Raw genomic sequence first — 26608 nt, 5'->3', positions numbered from 1 at the left:
GGGTGAGAAGGAGTAGCCAGAGAAGAAGGGAAGAGAGAAAAGGGGGAGGGGGAGAGTGTGTGTATAGGAGAGAAAGAGAGAGATATTGAGAGTGTAAGAGGGGAGGGGAGGTGAGATAGAAAAAGAGAGATGTGAAACAAAGAACATTTCGAGAGCCTAAAAGCCAAATGTATACAAAAATGACAAGGGATAGAAATAGATATAGTTTATTTTTAAAAAATGTCGAGGGGTTCACATCTAAAGTAGACGTACATGGCACTGGAAGAAGAAAAAAGACATTAAACTAACTAACTATCTAACTAATTAAATAAATAATTAAATAATATAAGGGGTGTAAACGGAAAAGGGAATCAGTGTAGAAAGAGAAGAAAATGAGATAAGAAGGGAGATAATAGATTAAAAAAGAAAGTCGACAGAACGTTTGCTGTACCATAGGATAAGGTGCAATAAAAGCGGTATCATTTAAAGTTCGAGAAGACAATGGTAGGAGTAAGAGCACTCCTATATTTTGGCGGTACAGGTGGACCTTAAGTATTACCCCCCCCCCCCCCCCCCCCCCTACTCTCTCCGGTACGCAATGAACATGACAAATCTGGCTACGAGCAGGACGAGGTATATCTACTTCGTATTCCTGTCGAAGCTTGGGCATGTTGGGATAAAGTGATCCTGACATTTTACCTACTTGTTGTAACCAAGTTGTCGGGAATTCTCGACAGGTAAATGTAGATGCCCTTGTTATAGATACCCAACTTCTTTGTTTACGACCTCCGAAATCTATAGCGTTAGCGAGAGAGGGTAGTTGAACCCGCGGCTAGATGCGCCAAAGAGCGAGCGGGAAAAGACAAGTCTTAAGTCATCTTACGGCGGTTATCGATCGCTCCGTCCCATTGCATCGCCCGTGACGCGTGTACAGTGACCGATAACGATACAGATGTTCCATCGCTGTTTTCCCGCCTGTTTTATGTCACGTTCGCACAACCATTCCTTTGCTTTACTTCATCGTATTTTTTTCTTCTTTATTTTCTTGAAATAAAAGTTGTTTATGTGTCATACGTGCAAGCTGCATCTGTGTGAAAAGGTTAAGGTGCATGTCGGGGCGGTATTCCAGGCTAACTGTATTGCTCTTGCTTTATTTCGTTAATCTTTTTCATTATTAAGAAAATCTTTTTGAGGAGGCAAGCTAAGGTGTATCTATACTCGCCACTGTTTTAACCTCGCATCGCCCTTATTACTTACTTATCCGTTTCTTAAAATATAAATACCATTAAAAACATATGAAGAAACACTACTAATATGCGCGATGGTTTTTAAAAGGCCCATATTGAAAATAAAATTTCTCCGCCTGTGCAAAGAAACCAGAGTCGAATCTGATGTAGGCTAAGAACGAGCCATCGTATGCCCCTCCCAAATTTCTGGATACACCATTTATATGCGATGAATATGATTGTGTCTGATCTGGTGCTTACCATAGAGACAAAGAGAGAGAGAGAGAGAGGGGGAGAGAGAGAGAGAAAGAGGGGATAGAGAGAGAGAGAGAGAGAGAGAGAGAGAGAGAGAGAGAGAATGGAAGGGGAAGGGGACGATTTTGACAGGTCGAAGGCACAAACCAGATACCAGACATCCTCCCCCCCCCCACACACACACACACCTCCTGGACTTCCCCCAACGAAAATTTACACTCTGCATTGATTTTTTTTGGGTCTTAAATGCCTTGTTAACATGATAAATGGAACATAAGAAAGTGTGGAAGGGCCTATCACTTTGGATAAGAATATTTTCGCTCACAAATCGCGTTTCTGACGGCCGGAAGATGAAGTTCGAACTTGTGCTGACGAATTAGCGCTTTCGGCATGAGGTAGGTTCGTGTGTAGCCTCCATTAGAGGAAGAAACTGCATGAAATACTTAGAAATAATGAATAAAGACGAAGATATATTGAGGAGGGAGAGAGGGGCTAAGAGGAAGAAAAACGGGGAAGAAAGATGGAGATCAGAGAGGATGTGAGACAAATTGATTGAGTGAGAGCATGGAAGAAAGAGAAAGATTAAATAAGAGAGAGAGAGAGAGGGAGAGACGGACAGAGACACAGAGACACGGAGAGAGAGAGAGAGAGAGAGAGATAGAGAGAGATAGAGAAAGAGATGAGAGAGAGGGCGGGAGGGAGAGAAAGAGAAAAAAAGAGAGACAGAGACAGACAGACAGGCATACAGTCGGGGAGACAGAAAGTCGATGGATTAACCTCAGAAAAGCTTAGATTACAGAAGATAGATAATACACTTTTCTCAAAACAGGTAGTTAAATGAGAAAAATGAAGGTGACAACAAGCAGGATATTCCAAGAAACAAGGAGGAAATGAAGTTAAGATTGAAGAGGATGGATATGAAATTCTCAAAATACAGGTAGTGAAATAAAAGAAACTAAGGTGACAACCAATCCAATTTGATTCCAAAAAACAAGAGGGATACGAAGGTTGACAATTTATTGAAAAATACAAACCGACACCGACCATCTATTATAGGTCTTTAGGGTAAGTCCTCCTTTTGATGTATTGTGTTCTGAACATTATGAGTTGTCGATTTCCTTTCTTTCCTTTATTTAAGGGAATTAACTAATCTCTTTAAATGTGTACTTTATACTGTTTTTACAATATTTTTTCATTCAATTTTTGTAATTGAAAAACACAATTTTTTTTATATCAAATTGAGATTTTTTAAAATACTTACATGCATATAAAAACTAATCTGTAATGGCTAATGTTCCTTCATCAAATAAATAACTATATCCACGCGGTCACAATGACCATTGCATCGCACTAATCAACAATTATTTTTGTTTTTGTTTGGGGGGGGGGGGGCTTATATTTGTCATCCCTTTTCTTTCTTCTTCACTGTGATGCAAGCATAATATGTCATTTCTATTACATAACAATATACACTGACTCTTTACCCTATTACTACTCTCAATGCCTTTTCTTTCATCTAATTATCGGTTGCTTTGAAAGTGGCTGCCATTGCCAAGCATTATGATTAAAAGCGTGCTTTAACCTTGTCTCTAATTCACTTCTTAATCATTCAGATTAATAAGTTTAGCCTCTCTGTTATATTGTCCCTGGGCCACTCATTAAGCAATGATCCAATGTAGTGGAACAACGCCGGGTCTAGCTATAAGGGGGGGGGGGGGAGACTGGTATTGGAAATTGGTGGGAGAGGGCCGTATTTACTAGAAAGATAAATCGCAAGCTAACGAGCCATCTTTAGGGTAGGGAGGTGATGTTGTGGTTGTTCTTCTTCTTCCTTTTTCTTCTTCCTTTTTTCTTTTCCTTCTCTCTGTCTCTCTATCTTTCTATCTCCCTTTCTCTCGCATTCTTTTTTTTGATTGGGGGGGGGGGGGGCCCGTGCTTCTCGCACCCTGTATCTACGCTAATAATTGAATGAGATACCGATATAATCGATATAATCGATATAATCATAGTATTATTATGATAATTAATGCCCCTGTGCTCAGTTGACTGCGCAGAAGAAATTGCCAATTAATTTGTTGTTATAGCTCAGTGAATGTTTTTATCTCTATAATTATATGCCTACTACATTGTACTACAAACCATGGTTATTTATACATTATGTTTAATAATAACAATATTAAAACGTTTTTGTATAGCTCATAATAGCCTCACATACATATCCCAATCAGACACTAAAGTCTGTTGGCAAGATGTTAATCTACATTTGCCACTCTCCACCCAGGTGCTAAATGGGTACCAGTAGGATGCGAACGTTAGTATGCTCAGCAATGTGAGCGTCTGTTAAAATAGCGCCCGGCTGGGATACTCCCCAGGGAGTGGAGAATGTACACATTGTGTGCGGGCAAGCTTGAATCCGATGACCGGGGTGATAATATATCTGTCAAGCGCTTACAGACATCGTCGATGAATTAAGCGCTATGTACACGTGGAATATTACTTGCCAATTGCATGTTTTTATGCGATTAACAGAGCAAAATACAGAAGGAGTTGAAATGGTGCACTAGATTCATAGTTGTGAGATTTTACAAAGTGCTAAATAAATATGTTTTCAGATTACTTCTGCACTTTTCGTATGTTTCTATATCGCAAAGGCAAGTTATGCCATAAAACTTTCCATAAAAAAGTTTTCCCCAAATCCCAATAGCTTAATTCTACCTCGCTCTGCGCTTTGTCTTCATCGATATCACTTGCAGCAAAATTGAGGGTCCATAATCATGTGCATTCGTCTATCATTTTTATTTATTGGCTCTCTTTCTTTGTTTGTAATGTTCCCATTCTCTCAAAGGTTTCAATGTTTGTATGTTTGTTCGTTGTTTTTTTTATTTATCGATTTTACTCCACCTTCATTCAGCATGTTGAGTCGAAAACTCAAGAAAGAAAAAAAAATGGTTGTAGATGGATTCCTATTTTCATTGTTTTTTCTAACGGATACAAGTAAGATTGTCATTAAAACAGTGTTTGTTCATAACATATCCTTACACACATGCAGACTATGCAGTGCCATTCAAGGCTTGAACAGCTAAGGGAATATACAGCGGGAATAGATAAAGTGTATCCCCCAAATCTGGCTTCTTCCTCATCTGATCTAGATTTCGCCATTCATACGGAAGCGATCGATATCGCGTTTCGGTAGCAAATAATGTAGGCGCGTATTCGCATGCGATACGGGCACTGTTAGCATGTTGGCGCTTAATTTGTCAATTTACTCACCAAAACCGACAGTATATCTCAACGGTATTGATTATATGCTCACCTGTTGAACGAGGCACATATCGCGTTGGTTTGTCATGAACGGATAAGACAATGAATTTAAAGAATTTGTTTCTTCTATTTCTGAGCAATAAAATGTAGGACGTGGTGAAAGGTCGTCTGGGGGGCATTCAGGGTTATAGCTGTATCAAACCAGAAGCGATCTGTGGTCAATTGCAGAGGGCGGACGACAAACAAAAATTAAAATAAAATTGGCACCCTTTAATTTTGAAGAAAAAACGTGATGACATTGTGAATAGCAGATTTGATTAGGCCTATCTTTACAAAAGGAGAGAAGAGCAACGTCGGTTTCGTTTCATCTCTCTATCTCCTTTTCTCTCTTCAATTAACCCCATCAGTCATCAAACCTCGTTACTTGTGCCCCTGCCTTTCATTCCATACATTACTATAGTCGGAGTGCAAGGCGACCGAATTGGCCTATGTGTTATGTAGTTTTCGTTTGCTCGTCACATTCCTAGCATCGCGTCCATATTATGACGGATTTTCTTCTCAGTGTCCGAAATTCGAGGCGTACAACCCATACGTGAAATTGTGTATTTCAGGGCTATGTAAAAAAAAGAATGGATTATATGAAGTAAAACTGCTCCTTTTGTGTCGCTCTTCCTAAAAAATATTTGATGAAGGGAGTGGCAGGCAGAAAACATGTACCAGGGCAACAGTGGCACCTATCCCATCCCTGTATGTCCCATCCTTCTTCTCCAGACTTCCTCACATTCTCTATCCATTTCCTTTTCTTTTCTCTCTTATTTCCAGTTCTCTCTCTCTCTCTCCCTCTCTCTATTTCTGTTTTTCAGTCTCTCCCACTATCTTTATTTCTTTCTCTCTCCCTCTATCTCTTGGTCTCTCCCACTCTCTTTCTTTCTCTGTAACCCTCTCTCTCTCAAGTATATTATATATCTACAGTAGATCTTAACCCATCAGGTTTCACTTCTCTCACCATTTAACTTTTCTTTCTCTTCCTCCAAGACACTGCATCTCTTCTGTCTTTTCTTTCACTCCTCTGTCTTCCCTATACCCCTTCTTTTTCTTCTTCTTCTATTTTCTTGGTATATCTCTCTCCCCTCTAGCCTTTCGCTCTCTCTCTCTCTCTCTCTCTCTCTCTCTTACTCAAGCATATTCTATATCTACAGCAGATCTTAACATTAGTTTTCATGTCTCCCACTATTTAAATTTAAAGTGTACACACATAAGCAATGACAGGTCCACACATATATCTTTGGAAGTCCGATGTACTTGCGTTTATTTTATTATTTATTCTCTGTCATATCCAACACAGAAAGGGTCTAGATTCATATCTGTGGAACATGAGCAAATTAATATTTGTTTTCAGCATTCACTGCCAATCCTACTGTAGAAATAATGTCATTTTAAGAATGGAATAGAGGAGATAAAAATCAAGATTGCAATCATTTTCACTAAAGAGCTTTGCATCACAGCAGTTACTTGCTCTATGATACCAAATAACATGTACAAAAATCACATTGCTAGAATAACTAATAATATACAGCTTAAATCTCACTTTGATACAGTGTATCATTTCATTTTAAAAACCCTTGCAAATATCTTCAAATCTGCTAAGCACATAATGACAAATAATATTCTCTTTCGCTATAGCTGCACATTCTATTTGTGGCTAATTGATACATTCTGAACAATTCAAATATATTTTAAAACATGCGATGTCCCATTACCATGCTTTCTGTGTATGTTCCAAATTCATCAAATAATTTTGTTTCTAAATATTTCTCCTCTAAACTATACAATCAACACCCCTAATACCCCGACACCACCACCTCAACATTTATTCATGGCTGTACATTAAAACTGAATAAAACAGAAGAGGCAAGTTTTGAGAAGAAGTATGAAACATAAAAACAAAATAAAAACAGTTGTGGTAAAATAAATGACCTTAGTTTAAAAGCACTGTGGGTCAAACATGTAAATTTCATTAAAACTGCTGAGGCCTGAGGGTAGATATGTATTGTGTCGGAAATATCCAGGTATGTGTATATCTATCTACAAAGTGAAAGTCTGAGAAAACAATATGAAATGATAATATTAACTTGATAACGTTTGTATGAAATAGATGAAAATCACATGGTTGATTTGTGGTAAATTGATTACATGAATGGCAATTGCATGTATTCATTGTCGTATCTTATTACATGCAGATTAGTAAGTGCATGTAGGACCTTTGCTGCGTCCATATACCATTTTCATCCCTACTTGCCATTAATTATAAAGTATCCACACAAAAATGCCATGACTTATGGCGTATGTGATCAAGACTTCCAAGCATAGACACTTCAAGAAGAAATTGAATAAGACTCAGTTATTTCACTACCGAATAATCCCTTGATTTTGCAAATGTACATTGGTTGTAATATTCACGTGTGTGAGGGATAGCCAATACATGTACCATTAAATGAGAAATATTGAAGATTAATACCTTGTAAAGACTGAATATTGATTGTATTGTAAAAAGAAATAAAAAGTGAGGTACAGTAAAAGCCACATTTTAAAACAACTGATCCTGTGACAAGCACATTGTTGCACATCCACATACAGCATTGTGTTCAGTTGCGCAATAAAAGGAAGGTGGCAACAACTTTTACATTGTTAAGTGTGACTTCTTGGAGAAAAAATTGAGGACATTTAAAAAAACAAAATCAAAATTACTTATAAACACCTCTTGATTTGCACCATCGCTTTGTAGTTACACCTCTCTTTAAATTAAAAATAAAAAAGCCCATCAAATGCATCATTTCTTGTCATAGTTCCCATCCAAATATCAGGGGAGGATCAGAGGGATTCAACTCCACACACAACTTACAACGATTTTACAACTTTCTGCTTCTAAAGCGAACTACACCACATCTTCTAGTTTTCTATACTCACTGCAAAGATTCAAATCTCTTCGAACCACAAATCTATCTCTTCGAACCACATCTATCTTCTTCTCATTTTCTTTTCCACGGAAGAGAAAAACATGGTTAAAAGAATATTTTGTTGGCTGCCCACGAGAACGCTGTATGAGCTACGTTGTCAACGGCAGTCACGGCCGGTAAAAGGTAAACAGATTATGAAAACTCACTGAGAATCACACAACACAGAGGCTACAAACCGGGTATGCACATGTGAGACTACACAGTCAATGCAACCAAATTTACGCAATATGCCCTTGGTGAAGCGCCTACAAAGTACAAACTATTTCATTCAACTGTAATGTATAAATGTATCTCAATACCCAGAATTAAAATTGCAGACACAAGTTGTTGCTAGGTTGGACAAACATTATTGCTTGCCTTACCTTACAACATGTAATATATGCAATTTGCGTTCTGACTATAAAAATACAGTTATTTGTAATGGATGAATGAAATCACTTGTATAGAGGCGCTTAAGTATAAATTTGGTTACATTACGAAAAATGGCCTATTGTATGGCCAGTCTTCTTCTTTACTACGCTCATTACTCAGCCATTATAAATTATTGTATCAAATTCATTCATCAAATGTCCAGGGTCATGCATTTGAAATTAATGTAATGAATCTAAATTCTGCTGATTTTGTGAATTTACTTTTACTCATTCCTAAAGACTCAAGGCCATATTGAGGTGGCTTTTGAAGAGAACTACTCGTGAAAACAAGATGTAAGGTATATATTTTTTTAATGCAGATTTGATTAAAACTACACTATTCTTCTGAGATTCTAGCACACCAAAGCAAGACAAATGCATTCCGTTGAAGAGGAAAATAAATGTATATATGTGCAGTATATAGCTTTTTAAAATCATTTTGTTTGCATTTTCCCCACCTCAATATATTTCTCGAGTGCATTGTGCCGGTAGAAGTTTGCAAAGGATTTCTACGGAAATGTTCAATCATGGCACCATTCAATTCCAAGAACACTTTTATCCTTAATCTTTTTAAACATTACCCCAGAAGCTATCAAGATACAGCCCTTTGTCCACTCTGCCAATTCTGAGACCTATTACCTGTTTCCTTTTCAAGTGTCATGATAATAACCTTCTCAGACACAACTTCCTGAGCTTTTCTCTTGGAAGTCCCTCCAGGTTTACAATTGGGTATTGTCATTCGGAAGGCTTTTGTTGTTCGTATGTATCCACAGGCAGAGTAATTGTCCATTACATGTGACTTGCTAATGGCATTGTAACATTTTTTTCTCTCAACAGTGCACAAGGGATTTTGCATCCAGGTGCCATGTAATATATGTAAGTATATGTTTTCCTTTGAAGCTGTGAAAAAAAAGGCTTAAAACTGTCATGTGCTTGGTTCTTCAAACGTTGTGTTTAAAGCTACTGTATCTCTGCCTGTCTGTTCCTCAGTCTATATCTTCCTTCCTTTCTCTCTCTCTCTCCCTGTCTCTCTGTCTCTCTCTATCTTTCTTCCTTTCTCTCTCTCTCTATGTCTCTGTCTCTCTGTCTCTCTCTTTCACTGCCAATAACCAATTCATTTTTTTGTATATGAAGTGCGTTCAGAGATTTACAATTATTCAGTTTTCTTTTGTTTTGTTTTGTTTTACAGTACAAATGGGAATTCCCATTCAGGCAGTGTCTCTTTTAAAGGTGCATGCTTTTTTCTAAAGCTGTAAACAAGGGCTCAAAACTATAACGGGCTTGCTTCTTTTCTATGAAAACAGTCTCTCTCCCCGATTCTACATCTCTACCTTTCCTTCTGCCTTTTTCTCTCACCCTCTCTCTCTCTCTCTCTCTATCTTTCACTCACCCTCTTTGCATTTCTATTTGTCCTTACCTCTGTATCTCGATCTCTCTCCATGGGGCAGACAGGAAGAGAGAGTATATCATGATTTCAATAAACTATTTAATATATGTGTTACACAAGGAAGTTTCCTATAAGGGGAACCTTTGCTAAACACAACAGTATATTTTCATTTCATTGAAACTTCCACATCACTGACCAAACTATAATGGGGATGAAACACTACAAAAATAAACGCCTTTTCTCTACTGCCTTGTTTGGTCAGGATCTCGCAAAATATATATGTCTCAACAGGATGTTCATATCATGACAATTTTGTCTTTAACCTAGCTTATTGCTTATACCACCAACCCAAACAGCCACAAAGATCAAGAGCCTCTTGAAACACTCTCCAGAGCTTTCTTTTGCCTTTTGTCATTTTTTAAAACTGATGTCTCCTTTCCTATGATCCAGAAGCATAGTTTGTCTTTTTGTTCTTTTTTAAAATGAAGTAGAGGCTTTTGCTTGAGATCCCCCCTTATACGGATTTCAGACTATTCAATAAGAAGCAAAGCTATGAGAAGGAAGTAATCAATTATTCAAAGTGATTGTATCATCAGTATCCAGTCTCCAGTTGATTTCAAGTAAACTAAACTCTAAATCATGCCGTAATCAGGTTCTTTTACCTCATTGTTTGGTGGGGTGGAAATCCACTGCTTGACATGACTGACTCTGCGGACTGCTCCCCCTGGCCAACACTCATGATGGGGCCACCCACGGCCGCAGTGGTGGTGAACTGCATGTTAGAATGTTGCTGCTGCTGCTGATGCTGTTGCTGTTGCCATCCTGGATCATGGTGTTGCTGTGGGTGTTGATGATGGTGTTGCTGATGTTGTTGAGCCTGTTGCTGATGTTGCTGGGCATGTTGTGGGTGCTGCTGATGTTGTTGCAGATGTTGCTGGTGGTTGGGATGGTGATGGGAGGGCTGTGGGGTGTGGCTTGAGCGTGGCAGACTAGGGTTCAGACCGAGAGAACTGTAATGGAATGACTGAGCACTGCTCAGAAGAAATAAAACAAGAAAATGACATGTTTTGAAGAATGACTAAACCAAAATCTTCACACTTTTAATAAAATTGTTTTTTTAACAGAAATCAAGATATATCCAAGATATAGCAGCACTAATTTCAAGGAGCTAATACTTTCATCTCACATGCCACTAACCCTTCCCAATAAAAAAGATTTTGTTTTTCTTAATTTTTGATTTTTTAAATAAGATGGATTTTAACATTAAAAAGTACACATTTATGCAAAGTATGACTACTCTTAGCCCAACAAGATACATTGGTTTATTCAATGACAACTCCCATCATGAAAAGCCCAATGTATACATGTACCATTAGCTAAGTCCTATACAGAACTAAGGAGGTAAATGAGATATCATACTTACATATCCTGTCTGTCAGATTGTGATTGACCAAATGCCTGCTGCACCTGAAGCTGTGCTTCCAAAGGCATCACGCCTCCGGACATGGAGCCATCAGATTCAGCAGGACTCCTTGGACTTCCTGCAGAGGCCATCTGTGGCTCACCATATTGCTGCTGTTGTTGTTGCCTCCCTTGTTGCAGATCTTGTTGCTTGTGCCATGCCACTTCTGCAGCAGTAGGCTGCTGAGACCACCCGGACATGAGGGCTTGCTGTTGCTGCTGCTGCTGTTGGTGGTGGAGATGCGGAGGACTGACTGCCATGTTCTGGCTCTGACTGGACAAGAACCCTGCGGGCAACACAGAAGGACCGAAGGGGCTGTGTCCAAAATATTGGGCCATTGCTGGTGGGGTTGAGGCACCTGGAGGGGACTGGAGAAGATTGTGGGGCGGCGAGGCAGCAGGATGCTGCTGCATCTGAGGATGAAAGCCTGGCTGCTGATGGGAAGGTGGAGAAGCGATGCGATTGTAAGGAGACGACGGTGAGAAGGCGGAGGGGCTTCCCCAACCAGGGTGTTTCAATTGTTGCTGCCACTGCTGCTGTTGCTGTTGTGCTTGCCTGGGGTCGATAGGTATTGGTTGTGACTGATTGGCCGAGCGGTGCTGCTGTTGAGATTCCTTCTCCTGCTCCTGGTCTTGGTTAGCGTACCCTAATCCAGGGGGGCATCCGATCACTTTCTGCGACGGCGGCAAGTACCCCTGCTGTTGCTGCGAGAACAGCTGCTGTGGACTAAGTTGTTTCCGAGGACTCGGTTGCTGCTGAGGATGTTGTGGAAGTGTTTGTTGTTGACTAGATCGGTGATGCTGAGCCTGACTACCTGGTGACATACCCTTGGTTTGAAGAAACTGGTCTTGTCTGAACTGTTGTTCTACCTGTTCCATGGACTTGGCACCTGGAGGCAACCGTGGTGCCTGCTGCTGTTGCTGTTGCTGCTGCTGTTGCTGCTGCTGCTGTTGCTGCTGTTGCTGCTGTTTACTCTTTAGTTGCTGTTCAATCTCATCAAGTGTTTGGGCACTGGCTGGAGTTGTTGGTGGTCTCATAAAAGGAGACTGGGTCGGTGCCTGATAATAGAGTTTAAAAAAATAAAACAATTCCAACATTTTCCAGGAATATGTGCATAAAGTGCTAGGATGCTTCATACACATAGCTTTCTCTGTTTAAAGAGCAACGACTTGAATTGTTATTTTATAATACCAAAGTGCCTATATCTTCTATTTTATTTTACCAATGTAAATCCTTTGGCCTGTCTACAAAATTGTAGTCTTCTTTCTTTGAATGATGGAATGCATGAAAGATGAAGAAACAGACAATCCTCAATTTCCAAAATAAAATACAGGACTTTTAAACTGTATTCATAATACATGTAAATGTAAATATACATACAAAAGAAACCTTGTCATTAATATTTGCAGGGTCCTTAATTCCTGTATACTTTCTGGCACTTAACATTAGAAGAAACAAAAAATACATATAATGTATTCCAGGGGGTGTTTCACAAAGATCCTAAGTCGAACTGAACTCTAAGTTGGACTTAAAAATTATGGAGAGCCATTTGTAGTCTTAAAATAAAATATATTCAAAAGCGAAAATTCAAGTATTTTAGACTACTGTATATAAATTCCAGATCAAGAACATGAAATCTCCTTGATAATAGAAAATATGACTGATTTGAATCAACATTTTATTCCTTTCAAAGCCACACTGTACTACTTGTACAGTACTTGTACTACTCTATATAGAAAACAATGCCTAATTGGTGCATGTTGGTCCCCCATGATCCTCTTTTTCTTATGTTAATTGAGAGCTGAGTTGACGAGATAGCCACCTGTCAGTGACCTCGCTGGGTGGTCTAATCCCTCCTGTGCATACTATACTATACTATACTGTGCAAAATATTTTCATAGATGCTAACAGCTTTCCATAATGGTTAAGTCCAACTTAAAGATAAGTTCAACTTAGGATCTTTGTGAAACACCCCCCCAGGAAGTATATAGAAGAAGTATTGTCTGTAAAACAAAAGAGTGATTTCCCTACCTGTCCTTGCATTGGCGAATGTTTGCCCATGACCTGAAACAAGGCTGCTAACTTATCCTGTTGCTGTTGCTGTTGCTGTTGCTGTTGGATCATTGCCTTCAACAAATGGAATAAAATGTGTGAGAGATTTGTTGTTAATTATAAAAGAGGTTCTTGATTAGATGCTGCTTATAAGTATCAGCTTTCATGGTGATGTAGATATACATTAGGTTTACGATTACACCATGTGAGAGAGAGGGGGAGAATTGGTTTGAAACATTGAGCCACCCCACTACCCATCCTCTCCAAGCGGCGCTATAGTTCTCCTTAGAACTATAAGCTCAAGAAAGATTACCAACAGTCTCTTTCAAGACTATCAATACCTAGTCCTTTTCAGGTCTTCACACACTCAAGAAAGAAATACTACAGACAGTCCTTTTCAGGACTCCCCAATCCTCCCCCCCCCCCCACTCTCTCTCACATGGTGCAACCGTAAACCTACAGTATAGGTTCTTGATTATAGACGAGCTAACTGGTAATAAGTCATGTTTTGAAGCTTGTGCATTTAATAGTGCTACGCCACAATGAGCCGGATGATGAACAAGACTTGTCAAGTTCACAATGATTGAGACTTAAAGGGGGTGTAGCACGACGAGACTTCGTGTCATTCCCGTGGCCTGACTCAGGGCCAGTCGGGTAAAATACGACTATGGACGACGCGACCGCAGTATTCACGTGCCTGCAACATACGCGAAACCGAAACGTGAGGAGAACTTTGGTCTGTTTTGCAAACACTAGCGCGTGCTTACCGTTAATCAAATCTATTCGTTTACGTGCAGTTGTTCAAAAGAAGTCGAGGATGGCGTTAACCAGTATTTGCCATGCTAGACCCCTTTTAGCCTGCCTGCATTGAACGATCACTAATGCACTTGCAAACATGAATTATTTGTATAGTAAAGCATAAATAAGTGCATAACCTATTGAACAAAGTTTCAATGTAAATTCAACTTGTTCTTGTGCACAGGCAAGCAAAATAATGATCAGTAATTGTGCTTCCCTGCACAGCATCGCTGCAAATGTGCTGACATCCCATCAATACACGTGTAATAAATTGAACATCAAGGCTTTTGTGCGAATATGTGCTTTTGTTTGCAATGTATTAGCTTTTGATATGATAAAGATACAGGTACATATATGCTGACTGAAGCTTGAGTATTATGAATGTTTAGAAATGCAAGACCGAAAAGAAAAAAAATACAGTAATCCAATTGCTCTTTACAATACTGAACCAGAAAAAAAAAAGATGTAATTTCTGTATAGCATTGTATAGTTTTTTGCCTTTCAATATCCAGAAAATAATTCTTTCCTATATACTTGTACAGATAACAAAGGCTTACTAAACAATAAAACAAGCAATTTATGAAGCACTCTCATAAAAACTCATTCTATTTTTCATGGTGCTTTACATTACTTCAAATTTATTTAAGTCTGAGGTTAATTTTAATCATTGGAAAAATAAAGATTAATTGAAAGTCTTAAAAAAAACATCCCAAGAAAGGGAATCATAGATGGTTAAGGAGCACATGCCTGACATTCACATTGTAATTTTATACATGTGGTTTATGGATGTGTGCTTTGTTAAAGAAAAAGTGATGCATGACAAAGTAAATGTAACTTAGATGAATCCAACTAAACAGTGCATGGTTGTCAGAATGTCAGATGAATTAGATGACAGAGGGTAAACTTTCTGAAAATAGAAGCACTGCATGATGAAAGTAAATGAACATAGAAAAACTACATAGAAGTTGAGAAAAGTTTAATGACAACCTAAAAGCAATAGAAGAAATGAGATGGGTTTCCATGTCTTGTAGGAATTAACAATTTGCATACACCAGGAAATTAAACCGAAAACAAGCGCTAAACTTCAGAAGATTCTTTTTATTTGTTGAAACATGTACATGTATTAAACAATAGGCAATTTCTGGTCTTTTGTTTTGAGTGAGTAAATGGCCATCATGCATGCGAACATGTTAAGCTCAAATACTCAGCTTGACGTGTTGGAGGAACTTACCATCATCTCTTCCGGAGGCACGTTGTTGAACCCCATGAGGGCTTGCAGGGGGTGGTTCTGGAACCCCATAGGTCCCATGGGTGGGACCTGGGGTGGACAAACACCCCCGGGGAACTGGGAGGGGGGTAATGGGTTAGGGGCGGGGCCACTTGGGTTATCCCTGACTAAACTATCCTCCGGGATGCCGGTTGTATTCGGAATCAGCCGATGACCGGGAGCATTTCTCGCATCCTGCTCATGCTGTGCTTCATGTGTCTGTTGTTTATTTGGTAACTTGGAAGGGACAGCCTCCTTCTTTTGTCCATGTTTATCTCCCATACGTGGATGCCCTGCATTCGCTGGGCTCTTTTCTCCCTGTTCCCCTACTCTACCATGAGCCTCAGCCCCGCCCCTCTCTGTTACCATACTTGCTTCCCCTGCCCCCCTCCTAGGACCCATCTGTTTTTCCTTCCTCATCTTAGAACGGACATACCCTGGATTGGGGTCTGAGGGATTACCAGGGGTAGACGAGGGGTTAGATTCCATGCTACCCTTGGATTTCTGTATGAGATTAAAGAGTGAGTTGGATGAATGGGGTGAAGAGTTAATGTTTAGTGTTCCAAGATAGTCCACATCAAATGAAAAATATGCTCATGACCATCTATCATAAAGATGAACATTGAAATAAAAAATATATTGACACACATATGCTAAAGAAAAAAAAATACACCCACAAAAAAAAAGAGAGGGAAAAATCAATACAATACACTACAATACAATAAAGTCATTTCTATAGCACTCTTAATACAAACTAACTGTTGTTTCACAGCGCTTTTCATAAAAATAAAAATTAAAAATTATTGAAGAAGTCCAAATCCTGTTGTCCAGATCTACATTTTCTTCAAATGGTAAAATGTGTTTCTACAAAAGCACAGGATTACCCCCCCCCCCCAACAAAAAATAAAATAAATAAAAAATAAAATAGAAATAGGTGTCCAGTCAGAGAGTGTGTAATGACAACACATTACTGGTTTTGAGTTTATTTTACAAGTCTGATTTAGAAATGCACATACACATTCATCATGAAATGTTAAATGAGAGAAGAAACGATGCAGGTAAAAACATGATTACACAGGATATGGTATGCATATAGCACAGTATTAGTTCAGAAGAGAGACTCGGAACTGAAGTGAAGTGTTTCAACACAAATCTGTTTCAGACGGAGCCTGGATAAGATACAATTAAAACAACCCAAAGTCATCAAACAATCACCATTTTGTCACTATGGGTGGGATGAATAAACAAGTGAAATTTAATGATACATAATGATCCAACTATATGCAACAAACTTATTTCTGTGCACTTAGACTTATAGGAAATCTGTGACCCTACTCTAAAATTGAAAATGGGATGGTATCATTTAATGATGTTATGTTGGAAAATAGAAGAAAATAGAGCATATTAATTCATTTCAGCGGCAAGATGAGATCTACGTGCATCTAACCTTTTCTGTTCCAGGAGCTTTTTCTGTCTTGGCGTTGGTAGAGGGGGCTGTTTGCTTAGGTTCTTTGGCTTGTTTGACCTGCTTGTCTTCCGCTTTCTTGACAGGAATAGGTTTGATGGGGTACAGCTGACGGGCCACATCGTCTACCGATCGCTCCGTGGTTTTGTTGGGTTTAGACCGTTCTCTTTCGTCCTTAGTATTGCTGGCTGGACTATCCTTCACGGATGAGTTGCTGCTGACAGCCTGGATGATGGAGGAGATTAAAATGCATTCAATTGCTTTGATGATCATTTGTAACCATGGACATTTTACATAAAGTGGGTGGGGGCACTCACTTCTATGACTTTTTACAATCAAGTTAAGCCCGTCTGTACTAGTTTGGCCAGGGGGGGTTAGACCTCCCTGCAAGGTCACTGACAGGTGGTTATCTCATCAAATCAGCTCTCAATTAACATAAGAAAAAGAGGATTATGGGGGACCAACAGGCACCGATCAGGCATTGTTTGACATATAGTAGCTATAAGTAGTGCAGTGGGACTTTAAGAAGTCAGAAAACTTCATCTCTTATCTTTAAGACCCCATTTTATATTATCATTTACTATCAGTGTTGTTTTACATGTTAAACCTTTATTCAGCACCAAAGTCAGTGTAGACCATCCTTCCTAGTAACCTCTCAAACTCACCCCAAATTTCATACACCTTCAACGAATATACATGGATGGGAGCTAAAAGGCAAGGGTTTGTTAGGATTTACCTCTAGGGATTCTCCAGTTTGATTCTGTAAGGAAAACCTTGAGTTACCATGGAAATGAATCATCATGCTAAATGATATGTACATTATTTGAATTGGGTAGAAATCATGTATGCACATAATGTGTGAAGTACTAAAAGGTTAATGTAGCCCCCGAACCGGCATCTATGGAGTCTTGCGGGTCTGACAATCTATCAACATTTTAGGATTGCTATAGAATATAAACGCCATATACATACTGGTGATTCAACCTTGTTTGGAGTGCTGACTGGTCTCTGTTTAGATTCTGATGACCTGTTCCTCTCTTCCCTCATATTTGGGGAGTCGGTTGATTTATTTTCTCTAACTGCTCCTCTTGCAGGAGAGCCTGTATGAATGGGGAAAAACATAGGGTGTATTGTAGTATAGTAATGTCCCTTAATTTTACATATTTTATTGAGTCATTAGTATTCAAAGAGTAGTCATTTTATTTATCCTTGAATTGGATTATACCAGCACCGGAAACATCAAAAAAAGCAAACATGTCTTTTACACACATTAATACCAGCACATATTTCAATATTGACTAAACCTTGAGTTCACATGCCTTCTCATAATAACATTTCACATATCACAAGTTTGTGGAAAATTTAAAAAGTGGGGCAGCTCAAAGTTTGCAAAGAAGGTTGCACATGAACACACGGAGGTGTCATTTTGTTAAGGGAAAGGAAAAAGGGCCCCTCACCTCTACTACCCCCCCCCCCCTCCCCCGCACCTCTCCTCCCATCTTTCATATGTCCTTTCCCCCTCACCAGTATCATTTGGGGATGGTCTATCTCTCCTCTCCCTATCTCTCTTCTCTAGTTCCTTCCTTTCCATCCCTCCATTCCCCCCCCCCTCCCCCGCACCTCTCCTCCCATCTTTCATATGTCCTTTCCCCCTCACCAGTATCATTTGGGGATGGTCTATCTCTCCTCTACCTATCTCTCTTCTCTAGTTCCTTCCTTTCCATCCCTCTCCCCTCCCCTGTCCCTCTCCTCCCATCTTTCATATGTCCTTTCCCCCTCACCAGTATCATTTGGGGATGGTCTGTCTCTCCTTTCCCTATCCCTCTTCTCTAGTTCCTTCCTTTCCATCCCTCTCCCCTCCCCTGTCCCTCTCTTCCCATCTTTCATATGTCCTTTCCCCCTCACCAGTATCATTTGGGGATGGTCTGTCTCTCCTTTCCCTATCCCTCTTCTCTAGTTCCTTCCTTTCCATCCCCCCCCCCTCCCCTGCCACTCTTCTCCCATCTTCCATATACCCTTTCCCCTCACCAGTATCATTTGGGGATGGTCTATCTCTCCTCTCCCTATCTCTCTTCTCTAGTTCCTTCCTTTCCATCCCTCCCTCCCCCCCCCCCTCCCCCGCACCTCTCCTCCCATCTTTCATATGTCCTTTCCCCCTCACCAGTATCATTTGGGGATGGTCTGTCTCTCCTTTCCCTATCCCTCTTCTCTAGTTCCTTCCTTTCCATCCCTCTCCCCTCCCCTGTCCCTCTCTTCCCATCTTTCATATGTCCTTTCCCCCTCACCAGTATCATTTGGGGATGGTCTGTCTCTCCTTTCCCTATCCCTCTTCTCTAGTTCCTTCCTTTCCATCCCCCCCCCCCCCTCCCCTGCCACTCTTCTCCCATCTTCCATATACCCTTTCCCCTCACCAGTATCATTTGGGGATGGTCTATCTCTCCTCTCCCTATCTCTCTTCTCTAGTTCCTTCCTTTCCATCCCTCCCTCCCCCCCCCCCTCCCCCGCACCTCTCTTCCCATCTTTCATATGTCCTTTCCCCCTCACCAGTATCATTTGGGGATGGTCTATCTCTCCTCTACCTATCTCTCTTCTCTAGTTCCTTCCTTTCCATCCCTCCCTCCCCCCCCCCCCCTCTCCCGCACCTCTCCTCCCATCTTTCATATGTCCTTTCCCTCTCACCAGTATCATTTGGGGATGGTCTATCTCTCCTTTCCCTATCCCTCTTCTCTAGTTCCTTCCTTTTCATCCCCCCCCCCTCCCCTGCCATTCTTCTCCGATCTTCCATATGCCTTTCCCCCTCACCAGTATCATTTGGGGATGGTCTGTCTCTCCTCTCCCTATCTCTCTTCTCCATTTCCTTTCTCTCCATCCCCCTCCTCTTAATGGGGCAGTCCTTCACAAAGTGACCGATCTTGCCGCAGATACGGCAGCCTCGGTCGTTGGGCGGCGGCTCCCCACCGCTTAGAGCCTCAAGGTTCAGGAAATAATTCTGGAGGAGAGAGAGAAGAGAATGGCATGTTAAGTACAGGCTTGGGGTCAAGTAAACTGATTTCATAACATTAAACTTTGAAAGTAAATTTTCATGTCCAATCACATTTTCTAAGCTTCAGAAGTGCCAAGTATAGCTGATGGCTAAAATATAAACACAGCGCGTGCCTTCCACTGGCTTGTATAAAAAACAGCTTGCGTTTTTCTATCTCCTTGTATACACATTATCATAGGTTTTAACTTATGTGCAGATAATGCCTCGGTAATGTTACATCTTGAAAACATGAACTTTGGAGGATGCTTTGGCAAAGCATGCTGAGGTACTAGATGGTAAGGTACGTCAGGAAGTAAATTTTGACTCTGTGGAGTTTTCTTGACAAATTCCCCTGTCTGTTGGGAGATTGTGATGTTGAGAGTGAACTGGCCCTGTATCAGGCTGCCAGCTCCATGTCTACAATTGCAACTGAGACAGTTAGGGTGGATTAGCAGTTGAACACGATATTACAGATTGCAGATGCTAGTGGAGGCAAGAAGTTTCCCCACTCTGAGTAAAGTGATGTAGGGGATCTTAGTAATCCCCTTACTGGTCCGTAAAAACAAGACAGACTTTCGACCCAACTTGAACATTGGAAACCATCTTGATTAAGAAGCTGTCCTAAAGTGCTCCTTGTTGCCTAAGAAACTACAGCAAAGACATGACAAGAAGAGCAAAGCAAGCACCACACAATGTTCTGAACAAGTCAGCTTTTGAAGGAAAAGCAAGCACAAGTATCAGGCAGAAAGGTGGGTAAAATCTGTCATCATGTATTTCCTCCTTTTTACTATTTTAGTTTAAAAAATGAAAAGTATTGGTAAAATCAGCTTTTGAAATTGCAGAAACCCTGGACCCCACCTGTTCTCGCGAGCTTGGCTCGTTGGCTATGCTCACTTAAATTATTGGCATCTCTGTAAAGATACCTACTTCATCATCATATCTACTACTTGTGAATCCACCAAGATGTTTAAAGATTACCGGAGTGTTGGCTCAGTCAGTAGAGCGTCAGCCTCACAACCGGGAGGTCGTGGGTTCGAACCCCGGCCGCGTCATACCAAAAGACGTTAAAAGATGGGAGTTGTTGCTACCTTGTTTGGCGTTCAACAATAAGGGATAGAGCAACATCGATCTGGCGCTGCTCAGTGGCTGCCGGGCTCACGATCAATTGGGCGAAAAGAATTTCCGTTTCGGTTTAATAAAATTTGGAGTGGACTATTATTATTATTGAATAAATAAAAAATTAAATAAAATAGAGAGAGAGAGCCATATACATATATATATGGGGGCGTGTGCACAGGTTAAAACATGTGGGGAATGTTCACAGTCAGGGATTTAAAGGACTGGCTTACCATTATATGTTCCCTAGGAACCCTACGAGGGGTGCCAAACAGATCCCTGGCATTGCGTAACACTTGGATGATGTATATTGCCACTGTAAGTAAAAGAAAGCAAGAAAAAATTGAAGAGCACAATAATACCTTGTCAGACTATGATGCCCAATCAGTGTGATACCACAAACACATGCTTATATCATGATCACATGCTATTGTCTGACAGAAAAAGATAAGTAGATATTGCATAATCAAGATCTAAGCCTGCGATTGGTCACCACTGTGGGCATACTATATGCTTTTGACCAAAGGAGGACGCACTACATGAGCATACAAGGTTGAAAAAAACATTAAATAGGGCATGATCACTATGCATATATGAAAACCCTATGATTTGTAAATATTCCAACAAATAAATACATTTTGACATGCATATTTTCAACAGCATTTTCTCTCAATAACGATAAACACTTAAAATACAGGGTGAAAAAAGAAGTATCCCCTACTAATAATTTCAGGCGAGTTAAAAAAAAAAATATAACCTTCAGTGACCTAAAGACTGTAGTAGGTCTCTTAACTTCGTCTCATGGAACAGCATAGTCTTAAAGTTCACATCAGGAATAATCAAAACCATGCCCCTAAAAGCAGACAACAATGGAATAGTTACTCAAAGCAAGACTGCACTACTTGTAGCTACTTGCGCCCTCTATACAGCCAACAATGCCTAAGCGGTACCCGTTGATCCCCCATGGTCCCCTTTCTCTAATTGAGAGCTGATTTGATGAGATAACCACCTGCCAGTGACCTTGCAGGGAGGTCTAGTCCCTCCTGGCCAAAGTAGTGCAGATAGGCTTTAATGTACCCTGCTCATGATAGTTATGTTCAATTTTCCCCTCTTTCACATGATAGTCATATCAATGTTTGACGGTCTCTTTCCACTTACTCTTCTTGGAGGCTGCCCCTCCCAAGTTATGCTCCAGATCAAAGGGGTCCTCGATGGCCACGCCCTTCTGCGGGGTCATCCACAGCTTCTCAAACCTTGTCAGAGGTTTGTGCTGACGTATGCTCACCACGTACTTGGTGAAGTCAAACTCCTCGGTGTAGAAGCGCAGCATGCCAAGCCACAGTGAGCCGATGCTCTCCTTGTTCTTGAACTGCCCCTTCCATACTCGAGACTGGCAAATAGGACAGAATTAAAAGATGTTAAAGCAGAGCTGCCAATCTTGTGCGACCAAAAAAAGGAATCATGATGGCAAAAAAAAGGAATTTCAAGCAAAAAAAAGGAATTCATCAAAACGAAACTTACAACCACGCGCGACATACTTCCAATACAGAAATGTTCATTCATCATGCTGTTTTTTTGCATACAAGCAGGAAATTTTTTTGCTGGTTTTTTTTGCTTGTTATTTTGGTATTATCGGCATTCCATTCTTTTTGAGAATATTTAATAAGTATGTTTTTTTAATTTAGTTTTCTATTGAATTTGTCATCACATCACCATTTTAGGGCAGGTGTTTGACGTGCGGTATGTAAAAAAAAAAAAAAAAAAAAAAAAAATTGGAGGAAAAAACGGAGTAATTCCGGCAAAAACGGAATGGTTGGCAGCTCTGTTAAAGGCATTGTTTAACAATGTTTCCAGTTTGACCATTCTGAGATGCATGGTTCTACGTGTTATCAGCCTCTGTGATATGGTGTAACATTAAAGCCCTAACAAAATTGCGCTTCAAAATGATAATGAAGTGCTTCAAAAGAGTGTCCGGTTTTACCATACTCATTTTCTCTAATAAATTGTAGTGTAATAAAACTGTTGGGGAAAATGGTTTTTGAAATTTCAAATTCTAATCATAAATATCTTGATAATCAGACAGGCGATCAGCTTGTAAAGGTCAAAGGATTCCTGACTGACCTAAAAGTTTACAACTATGATTGCAGCATGAGCTAAATTCACGATTCTTTTTAGAATCTGAGGCTAAAGATACCCAATCCCGTTAAGGTCTGTGAATCTAAATAATCTGTGCATGAGCATTCTCTCTCAAAGGTATCTAGACAATCGATATGGATGGTACATTCTTTAATATATCGATCAATGATTTTAAAATGGAAAAAATATATGCAGAGATGCCAACCTTCTTCAATAAAAAAAAAGTATTCTTAAGAGCAAAAAACAAAAAACAAAAAACAGTGCCGCTGCACTAATGTCCTTTGGCAAGACATTGATCTACATTTGCCACACTCAACCCAGGTGATGTAAATGGGTACCTGGCGGGAATTTATTCCTTGAAATGCTAGAGTGCCGTAATGGCAGCCGTGCTAAAGTCAAGGTAATAATCGGGAGCGCCAGGAGTGACAAGTCTGACAGACATGAGCGATATACAAGAACCCACTATAATGTTCTATCATTACTGTCATATTGTTAGATGAAAGTACAAGCTTACCAACTGGTTTAGATTACCAAAGAACCAGGCATTCCAGCCGTCTACCTCATGGACTGGTTGCTTATCACCGGTGTACAGCTAAAAGAGATGGATGGAAAATGTGTTCTTTGGATTAAAGGTAATACAAAGTTTTGGGAAATTTTGAAAATTGGGTGGATAGTGAATCTTTACAATTTTGATATATTTGGATGGCCCTCTGGATGTATTATAAGCACTAACAAAATTAACCCCTAAAACACTTCTGTTTTCGAGAGAAATTGAATATGAAAATTTACCGGTGCTCCCGGTAAATTTTGGTAAATTTCAAATAGCGCCTACGGCCGTACAATGGAAGCTGCGACCATGAAAATCTCAGAATATGTAGTTGTGATATAAAATTTCCAAACGGGAATAGCTAATCGGTCGATTTTTGTCAAGAAACATTGTTTCATAGCTAAATTAATATATTGACCTTGAGAGGGAGCTATACAACATGAAGAATGAAGAATTATTTATAATTTCATAACTTTAGACTCGATTTCAACCGGGACAACGATCAATGAATATTGTAGGAACGCATATGCTTCCAATATGTTAATTTGAACCAAATTCATGACCCCTTACCAAAACTTGGTAAGGGTATGAATAATTTAGTTGTTAACAATAAGTACAAATAATCCTAATCATTTCTGATAGAAATAGCCAAATACCCTCCTGGGGACCGTATGGTAGGAATATCCAGGGGGTGGCTATCGTGCACACTGTGTGCGTAAATGAATCCAATGACCGGGGTAATGATCATAATATTTGCAAAGCGCTTAGAGACGTTATTCCATATTATGAGACGATGACGTGGATTCTTATCAAATGATTGGTTGAAAGCGTACATGTGACCAGACATTTATTTTGCCTAATGTGTAATTTGGATAATGACCGGTCATTATCAAAATTATGTTATAAAACATCACCTTACAAAACAAATAAAACATAATCTTATAAAACAAATAATACACATCATTTTGTTCAGGCATTAGTAAAATTACCCACACTCGGTACCTTCCAAAGGTACCTCGTGTGGGTAATTCTTACTAATGACCTCACTGATGTGTATTATTTGCATATTAAGTGGTATATAAATCAAGATTTATGATTATCAATATTATAATCATACTGCTTTCCTATTTTTTTCAAGATCATGTGACTACTTTAAATGCTACTACTGCTTCCACATAAACTGTAACTACTCCTATCACTGGGTTGCATGTAACAATCACAAACCTCTTGTAAGACCGGCAAGATGGGAGGTTTCCTTTGCTGAAGAAAATAGATGGTGAGCAGCGTGTAGGCATAGGATGATAAACTCCCTCTAGATGCATCTCCAATATCACAATACTGTACACACAAAAAAAGGGGGAAAAATATAGAAATTATATTAAAGGCATCGTTTAACAATGTTAAATCTGAGATGCATGCCCCTACGTGCTATCAGTATCTGTGATATAGTGTAATATTGAAACCCTAAAAAAATGGCGCTTCAAAATGATCATGAAGTGCCTCAAAAAAGGAAAAATCTTTGAGTGACTGGTTTTACCATACTGATTCCCCCAATAGACTGTAGTGTTATAAAAACCGTTAGGAAAATGAAAAATTAAATTTTGATTTCCAATCATAAATATCTTGATAATCAGACAGACGATCGGCTTGTAAAAGTCATGGGGTTCCTGACTGACCTAAAGGTTTATAATTATGATTGCAGCATGAGCTAAATCCAGGATTTTGTTTCAGAATCTGAGGCAATGTTACTGAGTCACTTTAAGTTGTTCAAAGATATGCTCATTAACATAAGAATGAAACGTTAATAAGAACGTATACCCTCTAAAGCATTTTGATAATCAGAACATGGAGCAAAGAAGACACTTCGGTCTTACTTACCTTGGCCAGAAGCTTCATGGAGTAGCCCAGCACCCGCACCCTCTCATCGATCTGGGAGTACATGCAGAGGAGTCGAGTGTTGCACTGTGCCAGGGTGTTGTAGAGGCTGATGTCCCCTTCCAGCCTGGTGGGGCGATGGATGAACTTGACAATGGGAACCTTAGCTGTCGGGATGGGCACGATGTTGTACAGGGTGTGGTTCCTCTTCAAGGCGGCGGCCAGTTTCTCAATGACAAAACCGACGTCGATGTCCTACGATTGATGAAGAAATGGACGGATAGTGACTCTAGAGTAATACGTTAAGATACAGCATGCAACAGGACCACCTTCCCTGAGAAATAAATCGTCATGTCCTCTTCAAAGTGACAAAAAGCCTTGAAACATTCCAAACCAAACTTGAAGACTTAACAAATTCTCAGTGTTTACAGCTAATACACCTCTTCATGGTTAAGGCCGCCATTTTAATTTGCGAGTAAGCATTGCGTCATCAATGCTTTCAGATGCGCATGTATTGTTGCATCACTGCCTGCGCTGCGTGCTCACATCATATTGACAGAGGCGCCATTTTGCACTCGCAGTTTAAAATGGGGCCATGCAATGTTGGTGCATGCGTACTCTTGTACCGTGAAAGGGTGTATTTTCCTTGCATATTTTTCAAACCTTTATTCTACTGAAATCATGTACTGTATCAACTGAAACTACTTCTTCCTTGCATATTGATCAATATTTTAATTCTATTCTACCGACTTCATGTTCTGCACCAAATGAAATCATTTCATGAAAAATTTTCTGAAAAGGACTTTGCAGACGTTGCCTTACCTGTCCAGTTTTCATATCTTGGAACGTGAGGCAAATGTCCAGGTCGCTATTCCGAAAGCCAAAGCCATTGCCAGAGGACCCAAAGAGTGAGAGTCGAGCATCCCTGAGGGCATTCTGTCTGATGTAGTATTCCAACTCCGCGATGCAATTATCTCTTGCCCTCATTTCTTGGCGAGAGGGTTGGTTCCTCACTGAAGTGATATATCATTTTTTGGATAAATATTTTACAGAGAAAGTATTAACACACAGCAGTTGAAAGTGCTTGGAAAAGATAAAGCTCATTATCGTGGTTCATTTGTTTGACAATACTTCACTTGTTATATATTAAAACTGTACATGTACGTTATTTCAATAGGCATGACACTTCACAAAAAACAGTGAATAAGGAAGAGAACAAGTATTAAGAAATAGTGGAATAAAGAGCTGATGGGCAAGAGAGCAAGAACAGTTCAGGAGTGTGTTTGAAAAGGAGGAAACTCGTTGTCAGCTTAAAGCCAGAAGGGTACCAACT

General features: G+C 39.9%; 1 protein-coding gene across 2 annotated transcripts in view; it reads right to left on the bottom strand.

Annotated features, from left to right (window-relative positions):
• Window positions 1-6005: 6005 nt before the first annotated feature.
• The window catches only part of LOC100888569 (terminal uridylyltransferase 7), a 38244-nt gene continuing 17641 nt past the window's right edge, over window positions 6006-26608 (bottom strand). Inside the window, exons 11-23 of one of the 2 annotated variants that reach the window (XM_030996894.1) lie at window positions 26098-26288; window positions 25279-25530; window positions 24625-24738; window positions 23368-23445; window positions 21876-22107; window positions 20951-21033; window positions 19382-19568; window positions 17552-17679; window positions 16562-16804; window positions 15079-15618; window positions 13029-13124; window positions 10959-12055; window positions 6006-10566 (exon numbers count right to left, since the gene is read on the bottom strand). In XM_030996894.1, coding sequence (XP_030852754.1) covers window positions 10194-10566; window positions 10959-12055; window positions 13029-13124; window positions 15079-15618; window positions 16562-16804; window positions 17552-17679; window positions 19382-19568; window positions 20951-21033; window positions 21876-22107; window positions 23368-23445; window positions 24625-24738; window positions 25279-25530; window positions 26098-26288 — 3614 coding nt within the window. In that variant the 3' untranslated portion in view covers window positions 6006-10193. The remainder of the gene's footprint in view (window positions 10567-10958; window positions 12056-13028; window positions 13125-15078; window positions 15619-16561; window positions 16805-17551; window positions 17680-19381; window positions 19569-20950; window positions 21034-21875; window positions 22108-23367; window positions 23446-24624; window positions 24739-25278; window positions 25531-26097; window positions 26289-26608) is intronic. The other variant, XM_030996895.1, reaches the window with a different exon arrangement.

The sequence above is a fragment of the Strongylocentrotus purpuratus genome, unplaced genomic scaffold (genome assembly GCF_000002235.5).
Source record: "Strongylocentrotus purpuratus isolate Spur 01 unplaced genomic scaffold, Spur_5.0 spur5_scaffold_3, whole genome shotgun sequence".
NCBI lineage: Eukaryota > Metazoa > Echinodermata > Echinoidea > Camarodonta > Strongylocentrotidae > Strongylocentrotus > Strongylocentrotus purpuratus.
This window is presented reverse-complemented; position numbering and strand designations above follow the sequence as displayed.